This window comes from Calliopsis andreniformis, chromosome 3 (assembly GCF_051401765.1).
Source record: "Calliopsis andreniformis isolate RMS-2024a chromosome 3, iyCalAndr_principal, whole genome shotgun sequence".
Classification (NCBI taxonomy): domain Eukaryota; kingdom Metazoa; phylum Arthropoda; class Insecta; order Hymenoptera; family Andrenidae; genus Calliopsis; species Calliopsis andreniformis.
Window position 1 is genome coordinate 26,863,942 of NC_135064.1, and position 9,416 is coordinate 26,873,357.

Below are 9,416 nucleotides of genomic sequence, written 5' to 3' on the forward strand. Positions count from 1 at the left end.
ATTACAGGCTCATGTTGTTGTTAATCCTTGGTACTTGTACCTGAGGCTTTATAGATTATATTCATAGTATACATGTTACGTATAGGTACATGTATGAAATATTTCAATTTTTGAAAGGTACATTGAAGTTCTTATATAAGTGGTATCTCTAGACGACCTTCAAACTGCAAATTAATAGCAAACTGCAAAATTGAAATTTCTGACTGGAAATGTTGAAATAATCGTAAATTGTAATTACTTTCAGTTGGTCAGATATACGTAGAAGCTTTCATTCTACAATTTTTTCTCTTTTTACCAATTTAGGCAACTTTTACTAAAAGTAAAAATCGAATTCCCCAGCCCTCAGTACGTCACTCCAAAAGAATCCATGCATCTACTAGATCAAGGACAGTCGATTAACACTTTCCAAACTGTATCATTATATCGTACCCAGTAGTCCCACTCACTGGAAGTACCAGACCGAAGGTAACATTCTCTGGCAGAACGCAGTGCCTTGACCGCAAATATGCTCGCGAAATGAAATGGCCTGAAGGAAACTCTAGAAAGACATCAATGAGGACCGCCCACAGTCTCGTGGCGTCGCAGCGCGGTGCAAATGAATTTCGTTTCAAGTGGACCACGACGAGCTCTCTCGTTTTTACCCGGCCCATAAAAAACCCTGTAATAACCGATTTCTCCTCTCCGTTGAGAACGCAAGGAATATCTCGGCAGATCTCAAAGCGATCGAGACGGTGCGCGAGAAGTCTAGATGACGAGCCGAGGTGGATCCATGACATGCTTAGAACGATTGCGAGATGCACGTTGCACGCTCGGTCTGGAATTTCACGAAATAGACCGCGCGAGCGCACACGCACTCAGGGGTGTGCTAGTAAGGAGAAAAGCTGAGACAGGAGCGGAGGACGAAGCCGAAGAAGGAAGAACAGCGAAGAAAAGCCCAGGGAACGGAGGTGGAAGACCGGTTTGCAGAGCTAGGGACACAACGAGCACGCTCTCCTGCACGCTGCTGTAATATCGCTTTATCGGATCTACCGTTATGTCGATCCGTTCTGCATCGACGGTACGATCCACCGACACGTCTATGTGCGATGGTCTCGCATGGCAACACCGGAAACCTTGCAACAAGACCGCATGGGACGCGAGCCATCGACGTCATCGATCGATGCCAGTCAACATCGATCGAAGCTGTCCACTGACGGACAAGAGAGGTGATCTAACTGTAAATCTAACGCTTTTCACGGTGCTCGTCGTCGACGTGGGTCGAGTGTATCGTAAAGAGAGCACCTTGACACGTCGACGTTCCAGTTGATTCGTACCCTCGACGAGCCACAGGCTCATTTGAATATCAAATGGACAAGAGGGCGTTTAGTGGCCTCTGTACCGCGTCGATGTTTGACACTTTGACTGCTACATTGAAAGGCAGGTGTGAGACTCTGAGTGGTCGTGTTTAGAGATACATTTATATTCAGTAATGCACTTGATGCTTTTTAATTGTATCGTTTTTAGTAATCCGATAACCACGATCAGGGGTTTGATAAAAGCGTATCATTGGCAAGCGTGACGAGTGTTGGGGAACTTTTAAGTGAATCAACCGAGCGAGGAAGGCGTTAAAATTACTAACGAGATGAATGTACACGAATCCGTGACGCTTTCTAAGTGGTGGAGAGAACCGTTATCACTCTCAAAAGTTCTTCAGAGAAACGAAGAGTGTTTCGCTTTTTCTACCGAGGAGGAGGATAAAAATATTACAGAGTAATGATCCTTGAACGTGTTTTCTAAAAGGGGATAAATTGTGAAGTATTTTTGTCAGAAGACAAACTTGCCTTTTCAAATGAACAGATTAGTACGGTACGATCCTGCCCTGTTATTCGCTACGAATGCAATCATGCGCGAAAAGCTTTTACTATAGCCTGGCGTATTCAGTGAAATCTAGAGCGATTCGCAAATTTTTCGACACGGTGTCCTTCTGACCTTTGGGAATGCCTTTCACCACCCCCGGCAGACTCTATCGCGATTCACGGTAGTTTAACCCTTCACGCTTAAAATATTTATATTCATTTAAGACTACTTTCTAAATTAAAAGCGGTAACTTTAGTTGACTATTAGAGTAAATGTAACCAGTACTAAATAAAAAGAAATTCGTAAACAGGAAACTCTGTCATAAAAGTAGTTATCAAAAGGGTTTTGAACCTATTTAAATCTCAAATATTCTAGTTAGTCGAGATCCTTTTGTGCACACTTCAAAAATAGGTACATGAATAGATATGTACCTATCTCACCTTACATAAATGAATCATAAGCATACATATAACGTGCAGCAGATTGAACAACCCTATAAAGTAACAGAAGATTCAAGAACGATTCTTCAGCCACTTTGAGTCCCTTAACCGTAGCTACATCTAGTTACAATTACTTCCATTTCCCGGCCCCAGCGCAGCGCAGGATTCTACCGATTATAACGTTCCGCAAAAGTCGTCTCGAAGCAACGATAAACATCGCTTAATTTAAAGTTCCCATTCGCTTCCCCGTACGCCTACTTAGAATTCTGCTGCGCCGCGGATCGGCCGTTAATTGGCACGCAACAGGAATTCCTTCCTCGAAGCTCGCGAACAGAAATAGGAGAGGAATACCAACCTGGGACGATGGTTTCTGAAGAAACGTCGCGATACCAGCGCGTACTCGGTTTTTGACACCGCGCACAGTTCCCTTGGCACTGCGTATGGCTTCCTTATCGAGGATCTTGTAACCAGCAAAACATTCGTCGGTGTCCTTATCCCCCAACACCACTCCCCTGCTCGTGTCCTTATTATTCCCCTTTAGTTCGTTTACGTGAAACTTGTAAAACCTGTCGTATTCGTAGAGGTACTTCTTTCCGGTCACTGGATTGACGCCGGTATCAACGTCACCAGTCATAGACTCTTGCTCCAGCCTTTCCTGTTCCTGCTTCCTCTCCTCATACGTGCACTCCTTCACCACTGGAGACGACGGTTTGTTATTCTGCTCGTTAGCCAGAACAGGACTCCTAATCCTCGGGGTAGAGGAAGCCTTCGACAGGGAGGACGCTCCAGACGGTGATGGCGAGACACTCGGCGAAGCTCCCGTGGAGCAGGAATTCGAGTCGACTTCCGGAGTCGTGGCAGCTGGCGGGAAGTCCTTGTTTCCGTTCGACAGGTCCAATCGGCTCAGATTCAGCAGAGTCTCGGTCGTCTGGTGGTGGTTACCCACTCCGTTCTCCAGGCGATCGCTCTCCGTATGGTCTTGAAAATCTGGGGACGCTCGATCAGCCTCGACCCCGTTCCCGTTCTGTCCCGCTATTCTGTCGTTCAGGTCACCAGCGTTCAGGGAGTCGCAGCTGATGTTGCTCTCATTATCATCGCTGTCGACTTCCGCGCCGCTGCTGGTCAGGCTACCGGTGCGATTGTGTTGCTCGCTGGCCAGCATCACCGTGCTCGAGTTCTTCTTCTTGGGCAGAGGCGGGGGCGTGCCATCGAGGTCGCTGCAGGTGCCGCTGTCCAAGGTGTCGCTGGGCGAGCACTGGCCGCTGGACATCACCATGCCTGTTAACGGGCTCTGATACGAATTGTAATAGAAACAAGCGCTGGTGCGGTTGTTGGATGAGGAGTTGAGAGTGTCCGAGGTGTCGCGGTGAACCATGTTCTTCTCGGAGCTGTTTCGATTGGTGTGCTTGTCGTTGTTGTTGTTGCGTTCGAGGCCGTTTGAGCCGACACTGATCCTCACACAGCCCTCACTGGCACTTCCACAACGCTGCTCGTTCACCAGATTCGTCGCACTCACGACCACACCACCGTCACGCTTGCTCGAACGTTCGCACGCGATCCCGTTCTCCTGCTCGACCTCGTCCTGCCCGACGTGCTTCTCGTCCAGAGTCAATCGTACGGTCGATATCACCCTGCCGTTCTTCTCACCATCTGGATTGATCCTGATCTTCACCACATGCGCGGCCTGCTGCTGTTGCTGCTGCCCAGACAGTTGCTGGCCCGGAGTGTGCTGCTGCGTACCCGACTTCACGCTGTTCTGCTTACCGTAGCCGTTCGCGGCTTGCACTTCCGGGATTCTTCTCCTACAGGCTGCCGCGGAATCGACGCCAGGAGCGGCCAGTCCAACGAATACCGTTGCTCCGGCCCCTGTGCTCAGAGGAGCCGTGGGGGGATTGGAAACAGTCCGGATTGACACAGTCTGCCGGGCAACCTGATTCGCGTCCCGGGCCTGGGCCTTCACGGGCAGTATCGGAGGAACGGTCATCGTGGCGACCTCGTCCATATGTACATTCGACACCACTGTCACTTGCTCGATCAACTACACCTGTTCATCAATCGAATGATCTCTCTCTCTCTCTCTCTCTCTCTCCCCCCCTTTCTCTGGCCTCTTGGCCTACCTATCTTTCTCTTTCTGTCTTTCGAGTGTCTTGTATTTCTTGAGGAATAGACAAGGAGTTGCTTGGGTTTAATGAGGATGGATTGAAAGTTCGATTTAGTAGAGGCACGAAAATGAAAAGAAAGTTGTACGGAAATTATTCAATAAACTTATTGGTTTTCTAATCGATTTAGATAGTGTCAAAAACAGATTGTGTAAAAGGTAGTGAAGTAGTTTAATCAAATCTTGAGGTAGTAGAGGTATCGTCAAAACAGTATTGCGGTCGAGGAAGAAATACATTAAATGTACATTTAGTGATCTCTAATTGGATATGAATGAGCGATCGTATTATGACAATTTACCTCATGTAAACCTCAAGTGTAAATATTTACAAATAGAAAGTGAAGTTATCTCGCGGAACGAAGTACGTCAATGGAGTTTATGCTATATATCATAAAATCATGACGACAAAATCAAATGAAACACATGTTTACACGGTCTCCTTTCGTAATTAAATTATTCTAAGTACTGTGACTTGAAATTGATTTCACTAAATGCTATTAAATTTCCAGTAAGTTTATTCTCTACAAAAATGTAGAGAAGATGTTTACACTTCACCAATATGTTCTAAGGTTTGTTCTCGAAATCTGTCAAGTTTACACTTTCACTTCATTAGAAATCTATCAGAACTCGAAACTGAATTATAAAGAAATTTTCTCATAGGATTAGAGACTAGACTTCGCACAAGATCCTTCGACAGAAGACTACCAAATTTCCCAAATATCTGAAACACAATTGAAGGTAATACATTCTAAACACATGGAATCAACAATAACCTGTCACAATTTAAGCCTCACAGTGCAATCTCCACCACAAAAACTGAATATGCAACAAAACATATTGCAAACACTAGCGCCACTTTTCTAAAGACCCTTAAAAAGTATTAAAAAGCCTCAATCAATAGTAACTACAATCCCAATAACTTCGAGTCAAATCGATCACACCAAGAGAAACCTCAACAACAACTCGACGACCCAATCACAAACCAATTATGACCCAGAGCGTGCAGCAGTGCATCCCACAGAGGATCGTTATCGCGGCAGTTGTTCCAGCGTTAAGATCAATCGGTCGCGTCTACGGCACTCGAGGGACGTCCTTTAACCAGGCCTCGTTCGCGCGGAATACAAAACACCTGTGAGGATCCGCGACCGTGCACGCGAGAGTCACAGAAAATCTGTCCCTGGGGGACGCGAATGCAGTCAACCGGAGAAAAAGAGAAAGAAAATAAAGAAAGAAAGGTGGACGAAGAAGCTAAGAGAGAGAGAGAAAAAAAACAGAGCAAGATACAAGCGTACTGCCACTTACTAACTGCATACGTTTATCAAGAACGACGCATGGTAAACCGAACTCTAATCAACGACGTAGACGGCGACGACGGTCGACGACGGCGATCGTTCACGGCACGGGCCGTCAGTAACTGTACTGAGTGCCTCTGACACTTACTCATGCAGTTTCGTTGGCTAGGTGGGGACCAAGTTGGGCCCAGGGACGGGGCACTGCGATAGGGGGAGTGGGAACGTCGACTCGTCGGTCGCATCGGAGTAGGGGCGCCCTAGCCCAGGACAGAGTATAGGCGATCGGAAAGAGACGACCTATTGGTCCAGCTTGGCATCGCGAGCGAGAGAGGGAACAGGAGCCCTATAGCGGGCGATACGCGCGTCTGAATGAGGGAGCGAGTGAAAGAATCGCTCCCTGTGTGCGTAGGTAAATGAACAGGCAGGGGGTGTGCGAGTGAACAAACGAACACGTTAGCGAGTGAAAGGGACGAGGTGTGCGAGCGTGTGGACCAGGTGAATAAGCGAGAGAGACGCAAGGAGAAGGGGAAAGGACGCGAGAACGGGTCTTGGAAGTCGTCTGGGCACGTAAGCACTTGCCGAGGAGGATGTGGCGTCCTCTACCGAGCTAGCTAGAATCGACTATCCGGTTTCTCATTTAAATACCTGTTCTTTACCGTTCACCGGCTTTCTCGCATACGAGCACCCTCGAGTGTGCGTGCATACGCATACGCCCACACCTCGATCCTGCCTACCTGCTCCGGCATCTACACCTGCCGAAATTTCACCAACACACTGCACGACTCCCTCGAACGGTCCCAGGCGCCTCTTCGCGGTTGCAGAGGCCGCGGCCACTGGCGAGTGTGAATGGCCGTACTGAATGGAAAACAAGGTGACAATAAGATCGGAAAGTAGAGGATTTTCTGCGCACGGAGGAAGTGCGGGACGTTGCGCAACGTTTCACCTTTTGTTTACGAATGTTTCGCCATGTATCGCTCCTAAGCGTTGCAAACGACCGTGTAATTAGTTATATGAGGAAGCAGCAAGCGTATAATTCTTTAATAAATACGCCTTCGGATGTGGAGTGGAAGTGTTTTGATGGTAGGCTGGTAACCGCGAGAGTACGTATTTTCGTTTTCTATTTGTTGGATTTGTCAATTGATACTATGGTTGTTTGTTCGGGGGGTAATTGAGACTTCAGTGGGAGGGGGTAGGAGAGAGTAACTTAGGAGGGTCTGGATAGTGAATGATTTTTGAAAGGCAGGAAGATGAATGTGACTTTTACTTTTATATTTCTGATTTTGATCTGTCGATTTTTAATTTGGTGTTTCTTAAAGAGGTAAAATTACATCCTAAGGATTTAATGATAATAATTTGTATTATTATCTATTAATGAAAATTATCAGTTAGCCATTATGACATCGTCAATTTCACTCTTTTTGTGTTAGTGTTTTCTTCACCTTTTTCATATGACTTGGATATTACTTTTCATTTAATCTTCTGCTCTATTTTTTATTTTCTCTGTTATTTAGTACCATTAGAGACACTATTCTAAACAAATTTTATCTGTCCGTCTTCCTATCTTACCGGATAGGTAATAGTTGCTTGAAAGCGAAAGAATGTCAAGCTAATTTGTTTCTTGCAGTAGTAAATGGACGTGTCAAAAAATATTCTTATTTAAATGAGTAGAAATCGGTCATGGGACTATCGCTTTTTAGTAAAGTATCCTCCTTGAGCAAAGGTCAGTACAAATATCATCGCAATCTTGGAAGAGAATTCTCATCTCTCTTCCTGCTAGTACATATCGACTGTCGATATTTAACCCTCCTTACGCGCGAATTGCTACCCCTAATTTACCCCTCAAGCGTGTATTTCGATACTTCTGTACCATCGTGTGACATATATGGAAATCACAAATTATTGATTAAAAATTAAGAAATTCCAATTTGTTTCCATAGTATTTTTGTACACCATGGTCCTTCTGGTTTCGGGCTAAAATCGACGTCTCGTGCATTCCCTGTTATTGGGATCGATCGGTTAACGCTGCACGCTCGGATGTTTCTTTTACTCTTTATTATTTGGCCTTATTTTCCACATACCTCACCCGGTAAACCAGTTGGGTAGTGTTCGCCTTTCTTTCCACGACGCGAAACCTGTATTCAGCATACCACTTACCGCGGCATGTGATTGAATAAGCAACTTTATAAACAGTTAAAATAACACGCGACTAGCGTATCTAGGAAACCATAATAAGCTCTTGAGAATTTACGATTTTTGCACTAGTACGATATGCGCGCAATATCGTATGGACACAATTTAATACGAGACACCTGTGCGCGTGTGCATACAAAATATGAACGTGCACTTTCCAACCACACTTGGCTGCCGAAGTAAAAGTCCTGGAAAGTAACAGATAATTCTTCCAGCTGTGTCTAATTTGATACCGCAGAGCAAACTGTTACATACCTTAATAACTGAGTTACAGTCATTAAGAAAATTGTGTCCTTTAACACCTCGAGTTTTTCACAACTGTCTGCCTGAAGACAGGTATCTTCTACTTGCTGTTAAAATTGTTAGATGAGAGTAATAATCTCAATTATATTTTCTTCGTTAATTTTTTCATTTGAAATTCTTTTTCCTTTGAGCATGGACTTTAGGAAATAAGAAAGGAGAGACTAAAAGAAAAAAACAATTCAAATCCCCGGCTTCACCAAAAGCCGCCATACCATTACTGCAGCAACGCAATTACATTACCATGCAAGGGGCACCATTTCCCTCTCTTCTAAAATTAAAACATTTGCCTAACTCTTTCAATTCAACTGAGAAACTGCACTTGCATACCAACTTTCTTCGTTTAGTTAGTACCAACATCTTGAAGCGTTTACACACACCTTCGTAGACTACTCAAAATTTACTTACCCAGCTTCACAATTCTGCTGAAACTTATTAGGACATTCTGCAAGGTCCGTAACGAGGGAATAACTTCGGAAAGATCAACAGCCATGTTCGTGCCACGTGAAATATTAAGCAAGGCTGACGAACCGTATGTGTACATCGTTCAGCTCAAGGGAACCAGGACAAGAAACTAGTCCTTAACGAGCGTGAAATATTACTCTCGCGTATTGAGATATTCCCGCGGCAGGGAGGGAAGAAAAATGATTGTTGGAATCTGTGCCGTATTGGCGATCGTGTTGTGCACGAGGTTCGATGTATTGACCTTGCGACGTGCGTGGGACGTGTTGGGGAGTAGAACAGGTTCCGTTACACCTTCCAACCTGAAGCATTCCATCGGGTCCCGTCTGGTCATACACGTTTCTTTTTTTCCACGTTTGTTCTTTTTTGCTTAAAAGCTAAGGTTATTTCACGCCTGCGACCTTCGACGGTCATCGATGACCCATCACGGCGCGCTTCTCGCGAAAACGGGAAAAGAAATCTCGCATACCTCTGGCCGACACACGGCCGTATCACTGACACTTATATTTGATTGCCTTTTACATTTACAATTGGTAAACATGTGGCGAAGTCGGGGACTCGATGTCGAGATTCGTCTGCAGGATGGACATTAACGTTCGCGCGAGAGGAATCGTTTGGACATGTGACTTAAGCCTTGGAGGACTTCCGGGCTGTGGACTGACCTCACGCAACTCGAAGTTATTCGCGCAACTGAACTTCGCGTTGACTTGATTGATGAAGTCGCGTTAAAAATTAGGA

At 45.4% G+C, this 9,416-nt stretch overlaps 1 protein-coding gene, 1 long non-coding RNA gene and 1 pseudogene across 3 annotated transcripts in view; all 3 read right to left on the minus strand.

Moving 5' to 3' along the window:
* The window catches only part of LOC143177144 (uncharacterized), a 30,898-nt gene extending 25,054 nt beyond the window's left edge, over nt 1-5,844 (minus strand). Inside the window, exons 1-2 of the mRNA XM_076374952.1 lie at nt 5,737-5,844; nt 2,632-4,320 (exon numbers count right to left, since the gene is read on the minus strand). Coding sequence (XP_076231067.1) covers nt 2,632-4,278 — 1,647 coding nt within the window. The 5' untranslated portion in view covers nt 4,279-4,320; nt 5,737-5,844. The remainder of the gene's footprint in view (nt 1-2,631; nt 4,321-5,736) is intronic.
* Nucleotides 5,018-5,968, minus strand: LOC143177364 (uncharacterized; annotated as a pseudogene).
* Nucleotides 5,969-7,640: 1,672 nt separating this feature from the next.
* On the minus strand, nt 7,641-8,306 carry LOC143177078 (uncharacterized). Of its 2 annotated transcripts, XR_013001532.1 has the most exons (3): nt 8,172-8,306; nt 7,805-8,104; nt 7,641-7,722 (listed from the first exon to the last, which is right to left on the minus strand). It is a non-coding gene; the product is annotated as an uncharacterized LOC143177078 (long non-coding RNA). The 2 variants fall into 2 exon arrangements; XR_013001533.1 differs by having other exon boundaries at nt 7,647-8,104.
* Nucleotides 8,307-9,416: the final 1,110 nt, after the last annotated feature.